This window comes from Lepisosteus oculatus, chromosome 8 (assembly GCF_040954835.1).
Source record: "Lepisosteus oculatus isolate fLepOcu1 chromosome 8, fLepOcu1.hap2, whole genome shotgun sequence".
Taxonomy (NCBI): Eukaryota; Metazoa; Chordata; class Actinopteri; order Semionotiformes; family Lepisosteidae; genus Lepisosteus; species Lepisosteus oculatus.
Window position 1 is genome coordinate 20,038,767 of NC_090703.1, and position 24,464 is coordinate 20,063,230.

The window sequence follows — 24,464 nt, forward strand, 5'->3', positions numbered from 1 at the left end:
TTAAAGTTTTGACAACCAAGTATACTGCAATGATCAATAGCCATTTCGTTATCAATGAACTTGCCATGAAGAGACCACTCCAAATACTCTAGGTCATTTGCACTTTATATGTATTCTCTCAACTGTACTGTCTAACAGGAGTTGTGCTGGTCATTTTTGCTGACATACAGTTACATACAGTTCTCAGCAACAGTCCAGGTGGGTCATGAGAAAGAGATATTCACCTAAATTTATATGTCAAAATAGGTATTCCAGGGGCACCTCAATGGTGAAGGAGGATAAATCTTCAATTTGGGCCAACTCATGTATCTCAACCAAAACCAATTGGAAACAATTTTTTAAAATTATTTCAGAAATCCAAAAGAGCAGAAAATAAATAAAAAAAAGTTGTGTTGGTCTTATTGGTAAACATTTTTTAGTCAATGTTATTCTGGGGGAGAAGAACAGTTTATTTTACTAATAGTTTTCCTAAAAATCACACGTTTCATAGACAATTAATTTTTTTTGATAAAGTCCGAGAACAAAGATTAAAGACAAAGAGAAGCACAAGGAGAGAAGAGATCCTGGTAATACAGAACCCTTTGAAAGCTGGTAGAATGGAATTTCCATAGAACATGTTTAAAAAGCACCTTAAACTTGCAAAACAATGTCCAGGAGCTCTAAAAACTGTGCGCGCTCCCAGCTGCAGGTGCCACCGCAGTGCTGCGTTTCCTCAACAGGGCCACGAAGCTTTGCTTGGACGGCAGCCGCACTTTGGACCGCCTGAGGAAGAACCCGGCCAGCAGCACCCCTCCCAGAACCACTGCCGTTATGGTATTGATCAGGTACTGCGCTGGAAACGCGAGAGGCGGATTGTCCACGTAGATCTGCAAACACAAAACCAACCAGTATAGAAAGTCCTAGATGTTGCTCCTCCAAGGGCAACACATGACAAACAAGAGATCAGAAGAGAGCGCCATTCAGGCTTCTCCTTGCAACACAACACGATTCTACTGCGGCAACTCGTTCAGCTTTGGACAATCCCAGCATCCCCCCTCCACAATGAGGTTACCTGCTCCGTTGTTCAACTACTCTGTCTAAACATGGTTTATCAAGTCCCTTGTTCATTTAATAAAATAATACTACAATCAATCTAACTTATTCTCTGTACAATTCTTGTCAAGATGGCCCCAAGCAGACACTCTGAGAGTAACCAACCTGAACTTCTTCCACCATATCACAAAGGAGCACTCCTGGGACCACAGCAATCTGGAAGTGAAACAGTTCAGAGCCCTGCGTGCGAAACAGCTCCGGTCAGAACATCTCCATCACTCAGGACCCACAATCTTTTGTATTTGACTGTGAAGATAATGCGAGAGCCTTCTTGCGTGGGTTTTAAGAAACCCAAACATTATGAAAAGGGATCCAAACGTTTTGGAGGCTAAACTTTAACGCACCTAGCACTTACAGTTACACCAAGGGTCTCACTGAGCCATTTCTTGAAAGAAGCCAGGGTAACGGGCTCAACAACATGGACAGGTACTGTAGCTTCTTCCATAGTTCCACCTTTAAGTGGCCCATAAAAATGTCTTAGCTACCTAAAAGCTTCAGTACGTAAAGTTTTTCTTTCATCTGGATTTGTGGCTGATGCAAAGAATATCCGGCAATTGTATACAAAGAGTATAGATATCCCAAAGTGACCACTATTTACAGATCTAATATCGATAAGAAGTCATGAAGCCTCCACATGTGGTGCTGTGACATACCTCATCTGACTTTAGGAAAAAGTGGAAAAAAAGTGTAGGATGATATTATGCCAATTGCTAAATTTGTTTCCTGTTTCACACTCCATGTAAATTCCAGCATCCTTCCTATAATATGACACTAATAAAAAATACCATTACTTTGATGTCTGCACTCTTTCCTGCCAGATGTGCACCACACAAATATTCAGAAACAGAATACAAATTATCCTTGTGTAAAAGGCTTTTAAAATAACCCTGATAAATTGAATCTGACAATTCCAAACCTGTCAGTTTCTTGTTAGATTTACCCTCTTAAATGCTGAGAGCAAAAGGTCAGACAACTGAGAAAAATAATATGTTCTAAAGCACCCTGCACTGAATTACATGTTTTGAGTCATTGAAAGAATCTTACAAAGCAAGAGATCTGCAGCCCTTCAGGGTTATAGAGAGTACTGTTAAGACGGCTTCCAAGGTAGTCCCTCATTTTAAGCATACTTGGAACTGCATTGGTACCTAAAGACATATAAGCAAACATACAATAAGTCTTGAAAATTCAACATAATTAAACAGACCTACTTTTAACATATCCAGCATCTAACATATGTGAAATACAGTAATGCAGTGGATTCTTAATTATGTGTAAAGGAGACGGAACTGAGTTTTCCCCAAACCCTCAAAACGTTATTATCTGCCTACCTCACCAGCTGGGTTGCTGGTCATTTCTGTCAAGCTTATTCCACTAGTTTTCATAGTACTGTAAAAACACTCTTCAGAAGACTGGAGATCACTTTACACAGACTGTCAGATATTTCCAGACAAGGCACTCAGTTTAAAGGAAACTGCTAGTCAGGAGTGCCGATTCCTTCTTCCTACCCGAAAGGCTAAACTAAGGCTGTAAGACATACCTGTGATCTTCCAGTTAGTTTTGTTGTTGACCTCAGTAACAGTGACAAACTCGGGGGCTGTGAGAGGCACGTTTTTGTGTCCAGGTCTTGTTATATACAAAGTGATGTTGAGATTAGTGACTGGATACATGAACCTTAAAACCTAAACACACAAGGACAGCGCTCAGCCAATGTTTTAAATTTAGTTAGAGAGTCAAACCGTTCCAGTTTATGTTACTCAGAAAAAAATCATACAGAACACACTAAAGAGTGGATAAAAATGAATACTTTATAGTCAGCTTTTAACATAACAGTATAATGGTACTGAAGCTTGTGTGTTTGTGTGTGATAAGAAAACCAATAAAGTTTAACAGACACAATATGTTGTTTTTCCTTGTTCTGATTTAACAAGCTCGGGGTAAGTTACCAATAACAAAGAAAACAGCAATCCCTTCTATAGGCTTGAATAACAGGAGGTAATGTGAAACATAAAATGTCACCTCAGGAGCTTGTTATGCAGTAAGAACCGAAACAAGATAACAAAGACACCTACATGGACAGGACAAGTTCCAAAATGTCTAACGCCAGTGCACAATTTTGCACGATTCCCTGACACCAACTGCATTCCAGACAATTTTAAAAAAAGATGGCAAAGGAGTACACTTATATAATCCATTTATCTATTGCTATTTCTTCTTTACAATTCCATAAAATGTGAACATTTTGCTACTCGGCACAAATCTAGGAAAATGAACACATTCATTTTTAAGTTTCTGATGATTCCGAACCAGAAGAAAATGCCAACTGCAGTACAGAAGTATTCTTACCATGTGCAAAATAAGAGAGTAACGGGATAATTAAACACCTCCAAGCTCCTCACCCTTTTCCGACAGTCTGAATTGGCAACCAAAGGCGAGAGCCTCAGTTCGTCCGTACAGTCGCACTCTGCGGCTGATGGTTTTCCTGCGCACTGCTTGTACCTGCCTGTGTCCTGGGGAGGCATGAAGTAAAGAACTGTAACTGATTTTAATACATTCAACACAAAACATCACCTCTTAATTCTGGTTTCATACAGAGGGTGGTACTTGTGCTGTACAATTGTCTCACCTTTGTACAACACAAATCATATATGGAGAAGTATTAACAAAAGAAACATTAGTGGTGGAGTTTAGCTATTAGGGATTCAATCAAATAACACTAGCTACTGCAGAAGGACTGGTTTTGAATATTTCTACTATATAAAGAACACAAGCCTTCAGCTTGTTATTTTCTAGTGCTCTCTAATTACTATTTATCAACCCTCTTGCCTTACCCATTTTAATCGATCTTGCTTATACAGTACCATCCGTATAGGGACAGTGAAGTCACAATTGCTATTTTTGATTTGATATTAAAAGATGAATACAAGACAAAAGTACAGAATGTCACCTTTTATTGCTGGGTATTTCTGTGTTTATAAGTCCTACCTTGTTAGAATAACAGCACTTTTTATGTTCAATCCTCTAATTGCAGGTGAGTATAAGCATTGGCACAATTGGCTGCCAAGTGTTTATTATTGGTCAGGTGTTTCCTGTTGCACTGAGTATGTTGAGCACACATACTGTAAAAGAGCAGTGAATGTGTTTTGGATTTAGCCTTTGCTCTTCCCTTTGGTGTCTGCCTTTAGAGGCAATAGGCTTAAACATACATGAAGACTAGAGAACTGTCTATGATAGAAAAACAAGCAATCTGGCTGAATAATTAATTCAGAACCATGGCAGAGAAACTGGACATACTATAGCAAAATCAACAATTTATCCTGAAATATCCTGAAAAAGAAAGAAACCACTGGTGTTTTTATCAACTGTCAATGACCCGATCATCTGAGGAAAACAACTGCAGATGATGATAAAAAATGACCCGAGACGTGAAGAAAAACTCTAAAACAACTGTTACTGAAATCACCCACAACACAATGTCACTGAAATCACCCACAACGGCAGAATTATAAAGGTTACACCACAAGATGCAAACCTCTCATCAGCACCAGAAACAGAAAGGCCAGATTACAATGTGCTAAAAAGAGATGAGCCAGCAGAGTTCTGGAACAAAATGTTAAGATCAAAAGAGACAAAGCTAAACCTCCACCAAAGGCAAGGGGAAGTAGAGAAAGGAACAAACTGCGGACAATCCAAAGCAGACCACTTCATCTGTGAAACATGGTCGAGGTATGGTCATGGACCGGGCATGCATGTCTGCCTCTAGAACTGGCTCATTACTGATGATGCAACTAACGCTTGGAGCAGCAGAATGACGTCAGAAGTATACAGAAACATCTTATCTACAGTACCTACATTCAAGAATTACCTCCTGGCTCTTTGGCCGGCGATTCAGCAAGACAATGTCCCAAAACACTGGTTGACACAACTCAAGAGTTTATCAAGGGAAAAGAGTGGAAGATCTTAGACTGGGCAAGTCAATCTTGAAATCTAAACAACGTTAACATGTCTTAATAAGGAGCAGGAAGACTTGAATCTTACTTCAGGGCTAAGAGGTTTAAATGACACCTAAAGCAGCAAATCTTCTGCTGCAGATCCAGCTTATACAAGTCCATTTCCAAGGTGAATAAAGACAGTCCAGCATGTCATTAAATCACTGATTTTTAATGCCTGGAACAGTTTAACTGTGCTTAACTAAACAGATGATTTGTTGAGGTTTAGAGACAATGTGGGACAAGATCAGAATTCTAAGGTCTTAAGAACCAGAGTTTCCTCAACTGAACAATTTACAGCTTTACTGATAAATACCTTTCAGTGTTTCTAATTTCAAAACATAGGTATTTAGGGCGATCTGTAAGACTATCTGCAATAGGGTTCTTTGGGACCTTGGTTTAAGACCCCCTACTATACATTCTGTACAGTCCTGGGCTGGAAGGAGCTAGGCAACAGGATCAGTGAAAGCTGGAGCAAAACTAAAGGGGAAAGAAATGAATTAATCCTGGAAACAAATCGGCGCCTCTTTCTTCACCTTGGAGATCTGGTAGAATTCCCTTGGGCGCGGACGGCTGGGATCGGCGTTATAGATATTGTCAGAAACAGGGATGGCAATCCCCAGCTGGGATGGAGGCCTGTAGTTAACCTAGCACACAGGAATATGCCAATGAGAATGAGCATCCACATCAGGCCCCATGAAGCTAGGCTATAGGCTCTGAGCGCAGGAAACCAAGAGTATGGATTCATAAAAAAAGTAAGACAGAAAGTCTGTATGTTTGCCCCATTTACAGTAGAATATTGTGTTCAATATGGTTCAGCATACCACAGAAAAGATACTATATCTATTACTTATAGACTATAGATTGCTTCACATTTTGTAGTGGAACAAGGACACAAGATCACAATTGGAAAATGAAGGGCAATTAATTTAAGACACAGAATATGAAACACTTCTTTTTTACCCAAAGAGTGGAGGATGTCTGGAACAGGCTTTCCAGTCAGGTGGATGAGGCCCAACCCCTTTAAGACATGGCTGAGCAAGATTTTAGATTCGCTGCCACGAAGATGAGGCCAAATACCAGACCATTTTTCTGTTCTAATGAAAACTAACATGAAGACCTACTGCATTTCAACAGCATTCCAAAGTGAGATAACCATTTACACACTGTACTGTTCTGTAAACAGCTCAGCTTCAATTGAAGGGGGCACAGTTTATTGTGCCATGGTAATGCATAGATACAAAATATTGGCATACAACCTGTAAATGGCTGAAAGACCATGTCAGTCCTAACTAATAATAAACTACTGAAAATACTTTAAATATGCTGAGTGGAGACCTACTAAAACAAATGGAAAAAAGTGTGTAAAACTAAACAGTTCCTTACTGACAGCTCTCTAATTAAAGCGGAAACGCAGTCCCAATTTTCAGACCAGTTATTGACTCTTGGTAACAAAATTAATTCATTGCCATTATACAAAAAAATTACAAATTTTTAATTAAGCACAAAATCGTGAGCCTTGTGAAAGTACAGTAAGTCGCAAACTCGCATTCGAGTTCCCACGGACTGTGATGTGAAACCAGTCGCAGAACATGGTTTTACAAGTTAACGTGTACATTATTATATGTTTATTGTGGTTTAAAATATGTTCATCAATGCTGATTCTTTCTAACCCCGAAATATAAAAATAGTGTTGCAGTGTCCTTCTAAGGGGCCCCGAACTTACCGGAAGATCAATCAATCTCTTAACGCCCTTTGAGTCCCTGGGGTCACCATGCAGCCAGTCTTGTGCACTAATGACCTGGTCCGGAATGTACCTGATGCGCAGGCCTGTGGGACAGGAGTTCTGCAGAGTGAAAACAAAAGGGGTGGAGGTGCACAGAAGAGAGGCCTCTGGGATGCTCACTATCACCGTCGTCTGCCCCTGTCAAAGAGAACAACACAGAACAGAACTAAGATTACAGCATCCCCTCTCCTACCAGGAAGGCTGAGGGAGTGAGAAAGAAATGAACTCTGCTTTATTAATCAGAGCCACAGATCATATGACGCACAACACAAAGCAGAAATCGGTGGAGACCCAAACACAGCAGTACCTGGCACCCCTGGCTTGCATGTCACGCAGGGCCTTTGGAACATGCCTGAAGGAAAGGGTGATATTTAATCAAGGGAAAAAAATGGATAACTCCAAAAGGCAGGTAATTATTTCACCAGAGGGGGCAGGTAATTATTTTAATATATCGCAGATCTCCTCATAATCAGGTTCTTGATATGAAGCAGCATTTGGATCTCATTAGAGCGAAAGGGGCTACTTCACCTTTTGAAAAAAATTGCTGAAGGCAGTGATGTTCAGGATGTGGTTGTTTGCCCTGTCCCAGCTATGAGCAGTTGTCACTTTCAGAAGCGAAGGATTCCCTATAGTAAATTTCATCAGCTTCTTATGAAAAACCAAAGTTTCTGTTAATGTAAGAAGAAACAGATTTTAAAACTGTGCAACACCTGAAATAATCCAACTTGAAAGAGTTTTCTCAACCACATCAATAAAAATACAAAATACACACAGAAGGTGTCAAAGACACAGCTCCTTTAAAATAAGATATTTTATTAAAGAAACTAAATAACCTGCGTGACCTGTCTGTTTTGTATGCTTGGGTCAAAGGAATGAAATGGGTTTACGGTGACTCACGAGAACCAAAAACAGATGCCTTGAAGCTGAAAGTGAGTTCCTCCTTGAGGTTGATGTACACAAGTGAGTTTGTCCGTAAATTGTTGAGAGACTGAAGCGTATGTCTACACTCTCCCTCCATCAGCTTCCATGCGCCTCTGTTCATCGCATTAAACAGCAGCCACTCTCCAGGGCTGTAGGTCTTGTTAAAGGGCACTATTGTGGGCAAGGTGGGCAGTGCCAAAGCTGCCCTGCTGTCAAAAACCCCGGTGATTAAATAGCTGCTGGAGCCAGGAATCACCACCGTCTTTCCAATGTGTGTGTCCTGAAATCCTGGAGAGAATGCTGTCAAAACATAAGTAAAGTCACGAGAATTGGCAAACCTCTAAGATAGTCACAAGTGGTCAAGGTACATGAGGGAGCATAAGCACATGAAACGCTTACGCCTCAATTTAGAATATTTCTGTAGTTACTGCTGAAAGGGAAAAAAAACACTGCACAGAATGCAGTAAAACAATTCTAAAGCACAGGAAATAAACATGATAAAAATATTAAGAAATATCCCAAGAAGAAACTTTCCACCCATTATTAGTTCATATACTCAGAATTGTAACTATCATTCATTCCCTAACTGCTGCTTCTCTGCGGCAGGACTAAAAATCCTTTGTAAAAAACGAGTGTGGTGCTGGAATTGTGGGATAACAAAGACATTCAACTGGTCTTGGATGACCCAAGTCATGAGCTCAGTAGACCCATTAGTGCTATCCTGCCTTACTTACAGGGATTCTCTAACCGCAGAATGGCATTTGGTCCTTTGCTAACAGTTAGCCTGCACCTCTGGATGGGTTCTGTAGTTAGCCTTTCACCTTTGAAACCCTCCAATATCTCTGCCACGGCTACAGCCACAAACCCTTCTGCAGTGCGTCTCCGATACACTTGTGTTATCACTCCTGATCCTCCAGTGCTGAAATGACAGGGCTTTCAGTGATTAGTGCTAAAACCCAGCAAGGGGATGAGAATAAAGACACCATGTTTTTTGTCCGCACATGGGCTTGACCAGAGCGTAGTTATCCACTGTAGATTTTTCTCTTTTACAGAAGACCTGCTCTTATGCATACCGGAAGTGGCGGCTGAAAAACAGCTCCGTCAAAGGTGCAGCACAGCACAAATGGAGGACGACTATAAAGAGACAAAGTAGTCTGATTTTTGATCATCCCCTTCAGAGACTCAACTAGAAACCATCCACTCTGGGATCATAGCCATTAATACCTAGTCTGATTACATAGGTCTATATAGTACACTAAGCATTTCTTTCCCCTGGGATCTGACCTTGATCACTGGGTAGGGATCTCATTGTACCCTGAGCCTTACACACTTGGGTTCATCACCCAGGAGAAAAGCAAGGAGAATTAATGTGTATTCAAGTGGCATACAGGGGACTTCAGAACAACTCTGTGGGTCTTAAAGCAAAACTGCAACGCAATTGTTATATTTTGGAGAAGGAAAGAATCAGCATTGATAAGTGCTTTTCAATACACAATAAAAGTAAAATGTACACATTAACCTCCAATTTACATCACAAAAAAGATAACATTTCCATGTGCAGCGCCATATTCTATAATTCAGAACAAAGCAACAAAACTTCCAGTGGTGGGATACAGCCTTATTACACTGTAAGGAAGCAGGGTGGTGAATACATCTCTTTTAATCCAATAGAAATATTGCTCTCGATTTCAACTACTTGTTAACTCTGCCTACAGAGATCACACTGAATATTTCTGTGGTGAAATGTCTGCTGCAGAGCCTGTACTTATTCGCTTGTACACCTAATCACATAAGTCATTACAGTGACTATTGAGCAGGAAGGGCCGTTTCATGTTAGAATTTGTGGGAACTCGAATGTGAGTTTGAGACAACATGGCGATTTATACTACTCTCATAAAGTTCACGATTTAGTTTGAAATTTGCCACATTTTTCTATTACGTCAAATAATTTCTAACTGAAGTTTAATAACAGGTCTGAGAAACTGGGACTGCAGTTCTCCTTTAAATACATTCTTTCTCATACAGTGTGCCATACTGCAGCCAGGAAAGATGACAGACCAATTACCTTAACCTGATGACTTTGCCAACGTGAGAGGGGGAGAACAGACTGGGTCCAGTTACCAGGGAGGGGCTGCTTAGTGGGAGGTGCTCATGAAATAGCACTGTCTTGTCACTCGTGTACTGCAGAGCAAGAGCCCCTTCAGAGCTCTGGTCATCATGCTAATGAAAAAAGCAAAACAGAGTAAAAATGTCAATTCTGGAGGTCAATGTTAAAAAATATATAAATGCAATAATGCACCTGGTTTCCAGACTATGATCTATATTTAAAGTCACTACCAAGAAAAAATAATTTAAGCATAAGCATCACTTCTGCTGTGGTCTGCATCACTTAGTAAGGATGACAAGAGAAGTTCAGCTCTCGTATATACCGTAACAGTCAGGCAATACTTATTCTTTTTCTCTAGAGTGGATGTGTTCATATTTTCCTTCAGAGTGGCTATGTCCTTGAATGTCTTACCTATTCATGATGTGATTTGAAACTTTTTTTTCAAATACCACACCTAGAGGAAAGCACAACTTATCACTAGTCACTACACAGTACAAACTCACAGCATGCTTCCTACAGGAAATCTGTCTCACCTGTATCAAGGAAGTGGTCGGAATATTGTCTACATTCAAACCATTGGGACTCTGCGCATGTAAAGACAGGATGATTAAGGAGCCCAGGTGATCGCAGTACAAAGTGGAGACGCTGTGTTGTGACTGATTCAGTTTGGCATACCTCCCCATGTCTGCAAAAACAAAGCTCACTATCTTTCAACCAGGCTAAGATCTTAACTGATCACATGTGCAAAAGACACCTTTATAAGGAAAGAGGAGCAAAGAGGGTGAGTAGGGAGGTTTCTAATGTCATATTTCTAGTTATTTAGCATTCAGTCCTAAATTAGTTACCTGCCTTGCTCAAGTAGATGCTGCCAAGGTTTGTGACAAACACCACTGTCTGGTCATGAATGCAGCTGACAGCATTAACAACCGATTCACCTTCCAGAGTGATGATCCTGCTGAAAGAAGACCCTCCATCTGCTGAGGACCACACCTGAGTAAAATGTGAAAATACACATCTTTTCTCTGGGGCCTCTACTCACAACAGCAGCTTTGCTAGTGCTGCCACAATTCTGGGGTAAAATACTGTGAGAGAGAACAGGTTTGTCAAGCTTTAAATGTAATTTAAAACTTTTAAAACAATCGAAAGTGCTATTTGTTCAGGTAGCCCAATTCAGGTTTGCCTTATTCTTGCTTTGACATAACGTGTCCTTCCAAACAATCAGCATAAATGACTTGAGGAGGGCAGGGTAAACAATCAAAAGCCAAAACACATGCCTTCTTGTACATGAAGCAAAACAGTGATGAAACTGACAATGAATAAGAAGAGCAAAGTCCTTTTGGTGCGACTTGCCTTCCTAATAATACTGCATAATGGTAATTAATTAATAATGCCAGTTTACTGAAGGACCCCTGTACTGTATCAAAATGTTTTGTCAATGGCCTTTTCATTTTACTTTACTGAAACAGACCGTGTAAGAATTAACAGCACCTTCTGTTCTCTGCTAACACCATTTGGCCACTAGAGGTAAGCCAAATACAGCACACTGAGTTTTCAAGAAGAGCAAGTACAGACACATAGAGTGAAAATTATACAGGTACTTCCATTTGTATTTAGTGCCCACAAATACATTCCAGATTGAATTACTAGAAAAAGTAACGTAAGGATAAAATGCAAATTTTAGGATGAAAATCACATTTATAAATATGTGCAAAAAGATAAATTAATCTCAAATGTGAACTAAACTCTAAAATTATAAGTATTTTATTTAAGAAGCTTCAAAAATTGTAATAAAACAGAAAAATTAAGAAACAGGCATACAACAAAACAACAAAAGACAGCCAGTCAATGAACAAAGAGCTCAAACATTTTACAGTTCATGCAAGTGTAAAGAAAAACAATCAGGGATAAGTAACAAAGCCAAATCTTGTTAAAACATTCAAGAAAGGACTACAGATCTTACGGCATCGCTGCAGAGTGCTTGTCCTATAGAAACAAGTCCTTTCCTTTGTAAATGACGAGATCAACTGAAATCTTGAAATGGGCCAACTCTGTAACTGAGCCAATTCTTGAAACATGCCGAACCACAAAACTATTTTTATATTTCGAAATTAGAAAGAATCACTACTGATGAGTGCATTTCAAACCACAATAAAATAAATGTAAGTAACTGTGTACATCACAATACGGATAAAATTTCCAGGTATGCAGAGCACCAAATTCTGAGATTCAGAATGAGGCAACAAAACTTCTTGTGATGCGTTGTGGCCTTATTACATTAATAACTGGTCTGAGAAATTGGGACTGCAGTTCCCCTCTAATGAAGTAGAACCTGGTGGTCGAGCTTGGCTCCCTTCATGCTTAGAGCAAATTAATATATGCTATCTATTGTAAACGAGAATCCACAATTAAGAAGAACCTATAATAACATTACCCTTAGTCCCATTCCAAAACCTTGCACTCTCTTTACTAGCCTAAACAAATTTTAGGCTAATGTAAATAGACACGCAAGCATGTGAACAGGATATCACTTGTCATTATAATATAGTATTATTATTATAATACTCAGAAAGCCATCCATCCATCTTCAATCCCTTAGAGAGTGTTGGTGAGTCAGAGCAGGGCAGGTAGGCAGGACCACACCCTGGACAGGATGCCAGTCCATTGCAGAGCAACATAAGCAACCCAGCTGCAGTTTTCACTCAGACCTCACAGATTCTGCACTGCACCAGTATATCAATAGCTACATGAGTTACATGAGAAATGTTGCCAACAAGTGGGCCATTCGGCCCATTTAGCCTGAATGGATCCAAGGATCCCAACCCGCTGTTTCTTGAAAGAAACCAGGGCATCAGTTTTAACAACATAAGTAGCTTGTTCCACACACCCATAACCCTTTATGTAAAGAACCTCCATGTCTCAGTTGTAAATGCACTTCCACTATAGTTTTCACATGTGCCTTGTGGGTCATGATTCATTCATGATTCTGAAAATTACCTCTGATCCATATAGGTACAGCTCGTGGCTATTTGGATGGAATAACATCCCATGGGAAATGAAATTCAATCGGACCGGAGGAAATCTGGCCTTCTTCTTCAGCACTGGACCCCTCATTCCAAAAACTGAGACCTTTGCACCCTTTTCCTGCGAGAACAAAAAGCAGGCAAGACACCTTTAGTCCGCAGCAGACAAATAGATTTAAAGAGGTCAAAAAGATGGATAATCCATACCTGGGTATAGGACAAAACAATTCCAGTATGCTGCTGTCCGTCATAAATGAAGGACACATGTCTATGTGAAGTCATGTTGGAAATATCGCAGCTGTGCCACTCTGTAAAAGGGTCTCTGCTGTATAAACACTGAGATGCCTACAGAAGGAAAAAAAAACAGAATATGTCCACATAGCTTTCAGATGTAAGAAAATCCTGGGAATTCATTCTAAGATTTAAAAATACAGCACTCCTTTTGCCTTGTTAATTCTGGCTTGTTAAATGCTCTCACTGGTCCATCCCTTGAGTTTCAATGAAACAATTCAATGAAACTGAATATAAACTGTGCTTGCAGTTTCCACTGAATCCTGAATAGTACAGCAGTGAAAGAATTTCATTGTATCTACTTAATCAAGACCCACAGAAGGCTGATGTATTAAACTCATCAGTAACATTGCATCACAGGTACACTACACACAACACGAATTGCGAGAGTAAATGAAACATTTTGGTAAAAACTGAAAATCCACTTACCTTGTTTTCCACATCAGTCCCACTTGATATCAGACTTACATAATCATCTGAAGACAGAACAAGGTCAGAAGATACATTATCAAATATGCACCAGTAGAATTAAGTCCATTATTACACTGTTTCAACTACACTTTGTACTAAGATGACTGACCTATTAATTTCCTACTTCTATGCCTTACATACTCACGTACCACTCTGTGTAGAACAATGTACCCTATGTTACCACTTTGTACACAAAAATGCCACCAAAACAACTCACATGTATTGCAGTAGCCTGAAGAGTAAGTAAGAACTAGAACAAGCAGAGATCGAATGGTGAAACAGACAATTATAGGCTCATATCACACCTCCAATGATCAGCAATGTAAAACTGAAGTTGAGAATTAAAAATCCTTTGTAAACTGTAAAAACTACCTTGAAAATTTGCCTTGTCGTGTAAACAGTGATGTGAGTACCACAGTGTAGTGCTGGAATAATCCATCTAAACAAACAAAAAAAATAACAATTGTTTCAATAAATAACCATTTAAATTGTTTTAAAACTGTAATTGTTATTAATTTTGGTTGCTTTATACTTTTCATTCATTCATACATCTGGGCATTTTACGGAAGCAATGTGAGTGAAATCAAAAACACAACAGCACTGCCCCACCAGGGTCTGAATCCACATCCTGTAAATTCAGTCCAGAGCCCTAACCACAACTCCACACTTCTGTGTTTGAAAAATATTAAAGCAAGGGTATATTACTCACAGCATTCAATACTGAATCTGGTTTCTTTTAAATTCCAGAATAAAATTTACACTATTTGAAAAATGCAACAACAAAACCAAAATCAGGAGAAATGTGCCAGTGAACAAAAACGTGATGTCTTCCTAGTAAAGAATTTAACCATAACTGTTACAATCATGACTCAAGATCTTTTATTTACTCACCTGTGTTAAACTGGAAATATCCAGTAATGTAAACTGTAAGTGAAAAGAAATCATTAGCATTTTTTTATGTACAACACAAATTATTTTAGAAACTAAAATGCATTTCCTAACAAAACCATTGTCCAGCAAGCATGAAAATTTACATTCTGAAAGAAAAATCCAACTAGTACATCAGAGAAAGTTTGTATTATAGTAGGTTGTACAGTAGGTACAGTACATCGCCAAGGAGTAGGAAAACACCCAACACTTTTTAAAATCCATTTGCATACATTCAGAGATCCTGTTCCTTGGGAAGTCATATCCTGACTCAGGAATAGCCCTTTAGTAGTTAAGAGGAACAAGTAGTAGTTTGTCAGCTTCACATCGACAGTGGCAAGCCCGATGCAGTCTGAAACAGAAGGACAACAGTGCTTCATGAGCCGCAGATGAATAGAGCAGGGAGGACACAATCTAAGCAAATACTGTACATTTTACTTTTAGATGTTTGTATAGGGGGCAGCACGGTCCTGCAGTGGTTAGCATTGCTGCCATGGGATCTTTAGCAACCCTGAAGTCAGGACCTTGATTTTATACCTCCTCCTACACCACAGTGTTCCTGGTTACCCTGGGGTACTGGGTTGGAGAATTTGGTCCACAGAGGTAACTGCCTCCTATCAGTCCATGGGTACCCCTTACAGGAGCAAACTGGTTATCCTTAGAGGTGCTCCTTCCCAGGACTGACCAGCTTTGCTTAGCCATTGAGACCTGACAAGATCAGACCACAAGGTGCTGCTGATCCCACCTGTTGAACACTAGGTGTCACTGCAGCTTCAGTACACAGAGATGACTGTTGTTGCAAATACACCCTTAATTTAAAAAGTCTGCTCACTGGATAATTGTGATATTCACTCAGGAAGCATCTAATACACTCACTCTTTAGCAAGCTCACTACACTGAGGGTAGCCTATTTATATATCAGACAGAAAAACAACTGCTTATTTCTAACAAATGTGTGGGCATTTACAATTCTCTAGAAACACTAAAAAATAACTCAAGATACAATTCAAAATCAGTATCGCCTTCATTCTCCAAGTACATTTCATGTACAAGGAATTTTACTTTAATGCACCTGATGCTGCAAAAACATTCTACATATACCATACACAAACAAGACAATAGACCACATTAGGTATAATAGCACATTCTGTATAACTAGGAATTCTGGTAAGGCAAAAAGATTAGGAAAGAAGCTGTTCATATACCAGGTGGTTCTGGTTTTAATAGCCCAGTAGTGTCTTCTTAATAATAAATATCAACAGTTATCAGCACTTTTCTGGGCATTCCACTCAAAGCGCATTACAGGTAATGGGGACTCCCCTCCACCACCACCAATGTGCAGCCCCACCTGGATGATGGTGATAGCAGCCATAGTGTGCCAGTAAGCTCATCACACACCAGCTATCATTTGGAAGGAGAACAGAGTGATGAAGCTGATGAAGATGAAGATTATTAGCGGGTCACGATTGGTAAAGGCCAGGGGAAAATTTTACCAGCAACCATAGCTTTCCCAGGAGGTCTCCCATCCAGGTACTAACCAGGCTCACACCTGCTCAGCTTCAGTGGGCTGCCAGGTATGAATTGCAGGGTGACACACAGTAGCTGCTGGCAAACGTCTTGAGGAAAGTTTATGAAACGGGTGGCAACCTGCGTGGGAGGCAGTCATCAGCAATTTTTCCTGCTCACTTTTTTGCTCTGGAATTGTACAAATCATCAATGGAGGGCACTGATCCTCTCTGCAGAGTGAGCAATACACTGCAGCTGGCCTTTGGAGTAGAGAAACGCCTTGCCAGACCCGCTACAGAGGCAGTCAGCCAGTTATAGAGCCTGTCAATAATGGCTCATTAAAACTGTGGTAGAATTGGTTGAGAGACACCAACGTTTTTCAATTGGTGCAAGCTTTCTTTACAATACTGGTGTGACATGTAATCAGTGAACACTAGAGTAAGCAAGCCTTCAGAAATTCCCTTTCACATTGACCATTATTTGATTTTAGCACAGCACCAGATAAAAAAAAAAAAACATACCTCCATTTAACAGTTGACACAGCTTCTTTGTACAGTTAAACCAGCGGTTATTAGAGGATGTGAATCCAGATCTGGTTACAGTAAGAATAACACCTAGAATGATATAATAAAAACAGATGAGTCTACATTTCCATGCTTTTGTTGCGGTCATCGTTTCCTCACCCAAGATGTGGCAGGGAGACCTGTCGGGAATTGGGGGAGGGGGGGGCAGTTATTTTCAGGGGGGGAATGGGGGAAAGTGTGAGGTTTCCAAGGCAACGACTTGACACTGAAGAAAATGCAGTAAACTTTGTGGTGTTTGCGCCAGAACTGACTGGCAGCTAAAAACTGTCCCACGCTCCCTTTTTTTTTTCTTTAAGTTACCCATTCAGGTTGGGAAAAGCCCCTTCTATAAATTAAAATTGTTTTAAAAGTTCTTTCTACATCTCTGTGTTGACATCAATTACTCAAGCTCTAGCATCATGAATTAGAAATTGGAAAAATATCAGTTTAATCTGAAGTGTACTTATATAGAATACATCCATCTAGAAATGACATCTCATGTGATCTGTGGCTCCAAACTTACTATCTCCTAAACAACTGTCCATCAACGAGATCTCACCAACAGGCAAGGTTAGAGACCCCAATGTGCAGAACTAGTCAAGAGTCATCCAAAAAGACTCACAACTCTAATAATCACTAAGCTAAAACAAATAATGTTGATTGCAAAGTGGAGTGAATACTTATGCAATCAACATTAATATTTTAGATTTTCATTTGGAGTTTTAGCTGACATTGAAGTTTGTGTCCATAATAGTTTTCACTTTTTGATTAAAAATACGATACTTGAAATAAATGTATATTTATCATTTGTAATTCAACAACATGGGACATCATTGACAGATGGGTGGAATACCACAAGGCACCATAATGTACGTAAACTTTTCACTTAGAATCAAAAACTCTTCCCTCTTTGGCTTTTTAAAATGAACATTTTTGGATCTCGGAAATTATCCGAACACACAATCAACAAATGTGCATCAGCCTGCAATCCTACAGCCCTCGTACTAGCCTAGGGAACAGACTGTGTGCCTCCGTTACGTGCGATGTCAGCAGTGACAGATGTCTCTCACCGTGGAGACTTCAGTGCCCCTGGCACACCGAGCCCTGGACAGGCCTCCCCCAGCACATGGCACATAGTGAGTGGCAGGGGGCGCTGTTGCAAGAAAGCACACCCAACCCACACAAGTCTCAGGCAGAGGTGTGTCTGCTCAGGGAATTTTTTTACGCACAGACCAGCAAGACCTCAAGTAACGCAGGTCAGACTCAGCCTTGCTATGAATTTTTTATTTGCTTAGCAAACGCCCTTAACAAGGATTAAACCTCCCACTTTTAAGTTGATGGTAGCATTTGCAAGCTCCTGTCCTAAGGGTATTCAGTTTGCTACTTTGTTAACGAGGATGTAAAAGACAAGCTCAATGGGTACTGTACTTTATGCATAGAACTTATGTTGTTCACATGCTCAACATGGTTGTGAATCTGTCATTCAACCTGTATCTTTTCCAACAGGATGTATATGATTGACTTGAACTTATCTTAACCCAGATAAGCTGCTTATATAACCACCCAGAACAGAAAATGGACAAATACTCCAATATTGGTTTAGAATATCTTCTGACTGAGAATAACCAGGGCAAAGATCACTTTTCATTACACCTATTAGTACAAACAACCCTGTGCAGGCCCTTAAATCACAGCTGGAAAAGGCTATGACGTCTTGGAGGAAACTTTTTCCAGTTCAGGTAAACAATGCCAGCTGTACTGTAGGAAGGCATTTGGCCCAAACTCAGGGTTCACGAAAGTTCAACCGATCTATAGCTCTGCAAACATTGTAATAGGCTGGTTAGTGAAGTTTGCTTGCTTTCTTGAATAAAGGAAAGCAACCCCCATTTTCACAGCAGTGATCCAGTTTTCAACAGCTTCTATAATTCAAAACCAGGCGCTGGATATTTCCATGATATGATTTTGAGAAAGTTTTCACAAACAGACCTCTTTCTTGTAACCTTCCAAGAAACATTTTGTTCCTGAAGGAACAAAAGTGCTTATTCATAACTCATGCTGAGACCTTCAGTTTGGAGAGTTGTCACCAGTCAAAGTTCACCTAGATCACCATAGTGGTGACACACATCTGGTCAAGCACAGCCCGGTCGGAGAGTCCAGGTTTCCTTAACTAGCTTCTCCTTTGGAATGTCAGGCATCTTACATTATTATTACATTATTATTAGGCATTATTACAGACATCTGCATCGGTCCTCCTTTTTAACTTCCTTGCTCTGCTGCCACCACTGTGATTCCTCAGTGCAACACCAAAGTAGATGGCTGGATAGTTCATCCTTCCCAGGAGATTTGCGTTGTCCAGTCTCTTGAGAACACCCTAGTACCTTTTCGTCCCAACCAGCAGTTGGGTGTTAATTTTTAAATCCCAAGCTCTTCATATTGCATAAAAATGCAATGCAGGTATGTTAAAATAAAGGAAGATCTTATTGTTACATGTGCACTATCAAAATTAGGTTTGAAAGGATGCCTTGAGGAACTCCAAGGACCATTTTAGAGGAACCCTGGTACAGCAAATACAGTTTACATTTTGAGACTATGAAAGCAATGGCAAGAAAAGAGTTAACTGAAATCTAATATTCTGAACAGGACAGCTCTGCTTTATCAATACATTCTTGCACTTTGCAAACCTGACTAACTAATTTCTTGTTTTGTATCACATTGTAGGCCATATTTTATCAACACATGTATGAATGCATTTCCCAAATACTCAAATTCTCAAAATGTTTTATCAAAGCATAGAGGCAGGAATAACAAGGGCAGGTAATCAGCAATCTTTCCCAAAAGAATAAAAATGGTGTGACTGTATTCCCCTGCACACTGAAGCAGTCTGCACAGTCCTTTCAGGGGCTGAGGAACAGAGAACCTCACATAATGAGTACAGTAATACAACAATGGGGAAAACACCAATAATAATATTAATAATAATAATAATAATAATAATAATAATAATAATAATAATAATAATAATAATTTCTTACACTTATATAGCGCTTTTCTGGACACTCCACTCAAAGCGCTTTACAGGTAATGGGGACTCCCCTCCACCACCACCAATGTGCAACATCCACCTGGATGATGCGACGGCAGCCATAGTGCGCTCACCACACGCTCACCACACATCAGCTATCAGTGGGGAGGAGAGCAGAGTAATGAAGCCAAATTATAGATGGCCATGATTGGTGAAGGCCAATGGGAAATTTGGCCAGGACGCCGGGGTTACACCCCTACTCTTTTCGAGAAACGCCCTGGGATTTTTAAAGACCACAGAGAGTCAGGACCTCGGTTTTACGTATCATCCAAGGGACGGCACCTGTTTACAGTATAGTGTCCCCATCACTATACTGGGGCATTAGGACCCACATGGACCGCAGGGTGAGCACCCCCTGCTGGCCCCACTAACACCTCTTCCAGCTTCAGTGGGTTGCCAGTTGTGAGTTGCAGGGTGATATGGCTGCTGGCCAAGGATATAAAACTCTTTCTCAACATGACCAACATAAAACATTATAAACCTCTATAATGAGGGTACGACTATAAAAATGTCAGAACAAGTTTTCATGATGTACAAATCTCACAGCCAATTCAAAACTGCTGATGCAGTTTGCAAAACCGAAACTGTAATGCTTACTTTACAACGTTTAATTTGGTTCTGCTTACGTCACTAAGGTGTATCATTAAGTGTCATTAAGGGCTGGGTTCTCTGAGAGGCAGGGCAGGCAGCAGTATGAAGATCTTTTATTCCAGCCAAGTGGCTTTACTGTAGTCACTTCAGCGGGCTTCACTACATAAAAATTCAAAATCACACACAAGGAGAACAACGTCCCCCATTCTCCTCATTGTTTGGTACAGAGGAAGTCACCATTCTGTGCAGAACAAATGCAGAGGACTGGCTGCTGCACCTGCCAATAAATCCCTCACCTGCCGACTTGCTGGGTGCAAATACTGGCACCAGCAAAGCCACGTCATTGGCACACGGATTCTTGCTGACCCGGAGATCGACCACATGATTTATCAGTGTGGCGGTGATGGGAGGGGGGATCTGTTCTCCAATAGTCCACTGCAGGAGCGGTTCTGCCAAGGGAAAAGCACCTTTAATCATTTTCAGGCAGTTAGGCTACTGTACATCACGAGCCTGCTCCAATCTGTTTAGGAGGAATAAAGTGAGAAGAAGGTAACAGTAGCAATCCCATCACAAGCTAACCTGGTTATCGTGGGACTCAATTGGACAGCTAATAGAAGTATCCCACTCACAGACAAAACAGCTGTGACCTGAGGATTTCAACCCAGCCTGATGGTTCACAATCCTTCATCAATATTCACCTTTGACACTATATGCATGTAGGCAACACTACAACACTTTTTTTATGCTTTTTTCACAGACCGCAACATTTCTTATCATACGTCTATCTCTTTACCAGCCTAAATTCCCACATTCAGAAGTCTTTTTCACTCCCTCAATTCTCTCCTACCTCTCACAGTGTCCAGTAGCGTCCCTTCAGTGCTAAACATGTTCAGCCCATGATGCATGCTGAAACGTACGTACCACTCGTCCACCGGAGCCACAGCTACACAGTGTTAGAAAGGAACCAGGGTTAGGAAGAAAGTCCAGAAACCACTTTCCTTCAACACAGCTGCATTACAAAGCACACACTACCTGTATTAATAGTGATGTTTCTGCGAGGGATATCAATGCTCCATATGGACTGATTAGGCAGCTAAAATATAAAAAAGCAGAATAAGATGTGATACGAAAAACTGCTTTACACAGTAATGTATGGAGGAGTCACCCCCTGACTTATACATTAAGAACTGACTGTATGTAAAAGAAATGGATTATGTAAAATCCATCCATCCATTTTCTAAACGTCTTTAGCCAATATAGTGTTGTCAGGGAGCCAGTACAATCCCGGCAAGCAATGGGCGCAAGGCGGGATACACCCAGGACGGGACACAAATCCATCACAGGGCAGACAGACACACACTCGCATTCAGGGCCAATTTTACAGAAGCCAGTCAATCTACAAGCACATCTTTGGACTGTGGAAGGAAACAGAAGCACCAGGAAGCACCAGGAAGAAACAAACACGGGGAGAACACGCAGACTCCACATAGACACCACCCTAGGAACTGAACCCCAGACCCCAGCCTTGCAAGGTAGCAATAAACACTGCGCCACCATGCCACCCCATTATGCCTTCTTTTCCATTTCTAAAAGATAAATTCTGTTACAGCAATAGCCGTCTCCTATCTTTCTCTGCCCACAAAACTAATACTCTACGATCAAATTATTTATACCAGATAATAGGACTTTATTGAGTGATACAGAACACACTGTTATATTGCTGTTGATGGAGGAGATGAGACTTTAGGCTAAAGTCTCTCACAGTGACTGCATGATTGTACAATTGCACAGTAAAGCGATAATGAAAGCAGGCTCACAAAAAAGATGAGGCATTTCACAGGTCTCCAAAGAGGTGGTTTTAATAACAGCAATGAACCTCTGGAGACTTTGCCCAGAGTGACTGGGTTTCTGCACAAGTTTAGAAATAAGTTCTGTTCTCACCAAACTCATCTGAAAGGCGAAGACCTTTGAGTCAGTCCTGTTGTACACCTCCATACTAGGGGCCAGTCCTGCTGAGGTATACAGCATTAATAGCCTCTTCTGCTGCTCCAAATTATAGGAGTCATCATACAAATAACAACTGATTTTCTGGAAGACAAAAATACACAATCGGAAATATATGCAAAGTTGTTCCTCTTCAGCAAAGCTGGTCATGTGTGGTGTTCTGCAGGCCTCTGTATTTGGTCCTATTCTATGTAGAATCTTTACAGTATGTTACTATTGGGTTTGATTCTTAGTAGTAAGGGCATCATCTTTCATTTCTACACAGATTATATTCATGAGACATGAAGTTAATCAAGCGCTATCTGCATTGTTACACTACTTACATGATACAAATAATGTATAAAACAAAACTTTTCACAGATGAACTTTGATAAAAACCAAAATCATGCTGTTTATCTCTCCTTATCAACTCTGCACATATCTTATTATACACACAAACAAGGGATTCAATATAAAAGATTAAGTAAAACACGTAAGTTAACAAGTCCAGGTAAAAAAACTTTAAAAACATAGTTTTACTATTGATGGTCCTGGAATCAATTAATCTTAGAAGCCTTACATTTAAACGTAACAAAGTTGTCTTTTCCGTAACTGCATAACATTACTCCTATTCATTCACACATATCTCTATATCTTATTGTAAAGCACCTTGAGATAATGGATCACAAAAGGCACTATCTAAACATTATTATCACTGATTCAGTAGACAAGTGGTCCTAAAATTGATCCATACAGAACCCCACAAATGACCTTAGTCCAGATTGAGATGCGTCACTTGCCAGTACCTCAACAACTACAAGCTGTGAATGGGACAGGTGAACAATAAGAAATAACTGGTAATTCCACAGCCTATAATAGTCACTCTTACAAACAATAAAAATATACAACTTACCGTCTACAAAACACTTGCTTTCAACATATAATTTATCTGGCATTTGGGCTTGGATACAATCACCTACCAGATTTTCCAACCCCAGGTACAGGCGTATTCTGTCGCTGTGTTCCTCAGTGGTACACTCAAAGTGTGTTTTTTCCATGTCTAAATTAAACAAAGGGACACACAGGGGGAAATGCAGTTCTACACAACACCTCAAGTAACCAAAGTGTTCAGAAACAAATTATTCCAGAAAAAAAAATATTGTACATCAGACGTCTTTTCAGTTTGCTTCAAGTTCAGAATCCTTAGATTGATAAAAATCCAACAAGAATCCTTCAGAAATGTTACTTTTTTGTCCCATGAAAAGACTCTTCCATAACCTTTCCTAAGATTTAGTTATCTGAGAAGAAAGCAAGCTAGACTTGCAGACATCACTTTAATCCATTTAGTGAATTTACATGTTGCAATTTGACAACAATATAACTCGACAAACATCACGCCTTTAACAGACGAGGATTTGTACAACATCATAAACTTAATTTTACAGAGAGTGAAGTTTATCCAAGTGCATTAGTGATTCAGCGTTACAATAACTGTACGTAACTGCTAGAAGAAGGAAATTTCAATTTCGCTCACAAACCTGATGTAACGCTAAGAATGAAACGGCTTGTTACTGCTGCAACCACAAAACACGCTAAGAAGTCGACCTGGTAGAAGAAAAAACTTTAATTTTGACATTATACATAAGAACAAGGGACTTGATAAAAAAACACATTAAAGTAAAACTATTTTAAGTCAACAAGTCCAAGTAAAAAGGTCCATAAAAAGACATTTCAATAGAAGAACTTGAACTGTTGTAAATGTAATAAATAATTTAAATAAATCTATTAAAATGTGAATTTCTTTACATAAAGATTCATACAAATATATTCAAAGTATTTTCTAATCATAGTTAAATTACTGGTTTAGAACACGTGTTTTGGAAGAGACGACGCAAAAGTAAAAATCGAAGCGTATTTTAAAGGTCAGTGTACACGCCACAGTACATACTTGCCAAATATATTTCATCTTATGAGAAGATTAGAATGGTAAATGCGAACAGATGAGAACAATGTTGACCTTTACTTCAAGGAAAAATCATAAACAACATCAAACGAGTAAAAATTCAAAATACGTTACTTCACGCACCGCGGAAGAAACGTACGGTAAGATGAATTCTGGGAACTGTAGTTCCAGAACT

The 24,464-nt window shown here is 39.9% G+C and overlaps 1 protein-coding gene across 2 annotated transcripts; it reads right to left on the reverse strand.

Annotated features, from left to right (window-relative positions):
- On the reverse strand, positions 1-24,397 carry LOC107077815 (cation channel sperm-associated auxiliary subunit beta). 2 transcript variants are annotated; one of them, XM_015350956.2, is made up of 27 exons: positions 24,275-24,397; positions 23,865-23,931; positions 23,307-23,386; positions 22,285-22,431; positions 21,376-21,436; positions 21,191-21,286; positions 20,640-20,792; positions 16,629-16,721; positions 14,835-14,953; positions 14,566-14,598; positions 14,047-14,113; positions 13,633-13,679; positions 13,120-13,257; positions 12,887-13,033; positions 10,738-10,882; positions 10,426-10,577; positions 9,851-10,005; positions 8,520-8,704; positions 7,762-8,085; positions 7,393-7,532; positions 6,805-7,002; positions 5,615-5,725; positions 3,489-3,599; positions 2,630-2,771; positions 2,137-2,237; positions 1,198-1,272; positions 1-866 (listed from the first exon to the last, which is right to left on the reverse strand). In XM_015350956.2, the coding sequence occupies exons 1-27, from the start codon at positions 24,290-24,292 to the stop codon at positions 660-662; spliced, it is 3,312 nt and encodes a 1,103-aa protein (XP_015206442.2). In that variant the 5' UTR covers positions 24,293-24,397; the 3' UTR covers positions 1-659. The 2 variants fall into 2 exon arrangements, with proteins under 2 accessions (XP_015206442.2, XP_015206444.2); XM_015350958.2 differs by lacking the exons at positions 21,376-21,436; positions 23,307-23,386; positions 23,865-23,931; positions 24,275-24,397 and having other exon boundaries at positions 2-866; positions 22,285-22,370.
- Between the last annotated feature and the right edge of the window lie 67 nt (positions 24,398-24,464).

Coding starts and splice junctions, on each gene's coding strand:
- LOC107077815 (XM_015350956.2), bottom strand. Junction 13,680..14,046: donor CGACAAGGCAAATTTTCAAG/GTAGTTTTTACA, acceptor TTCTGTCTTCAG/ATGATTATGTAAGTCTGATA. Junction 2,772..3,488: donor ATTCAGACTGTCGGAAAAGG/GTGAGGAGCTTG, acceptor TTGTGTGTTTAG/GTTTTAAGGTTCATGTATCC.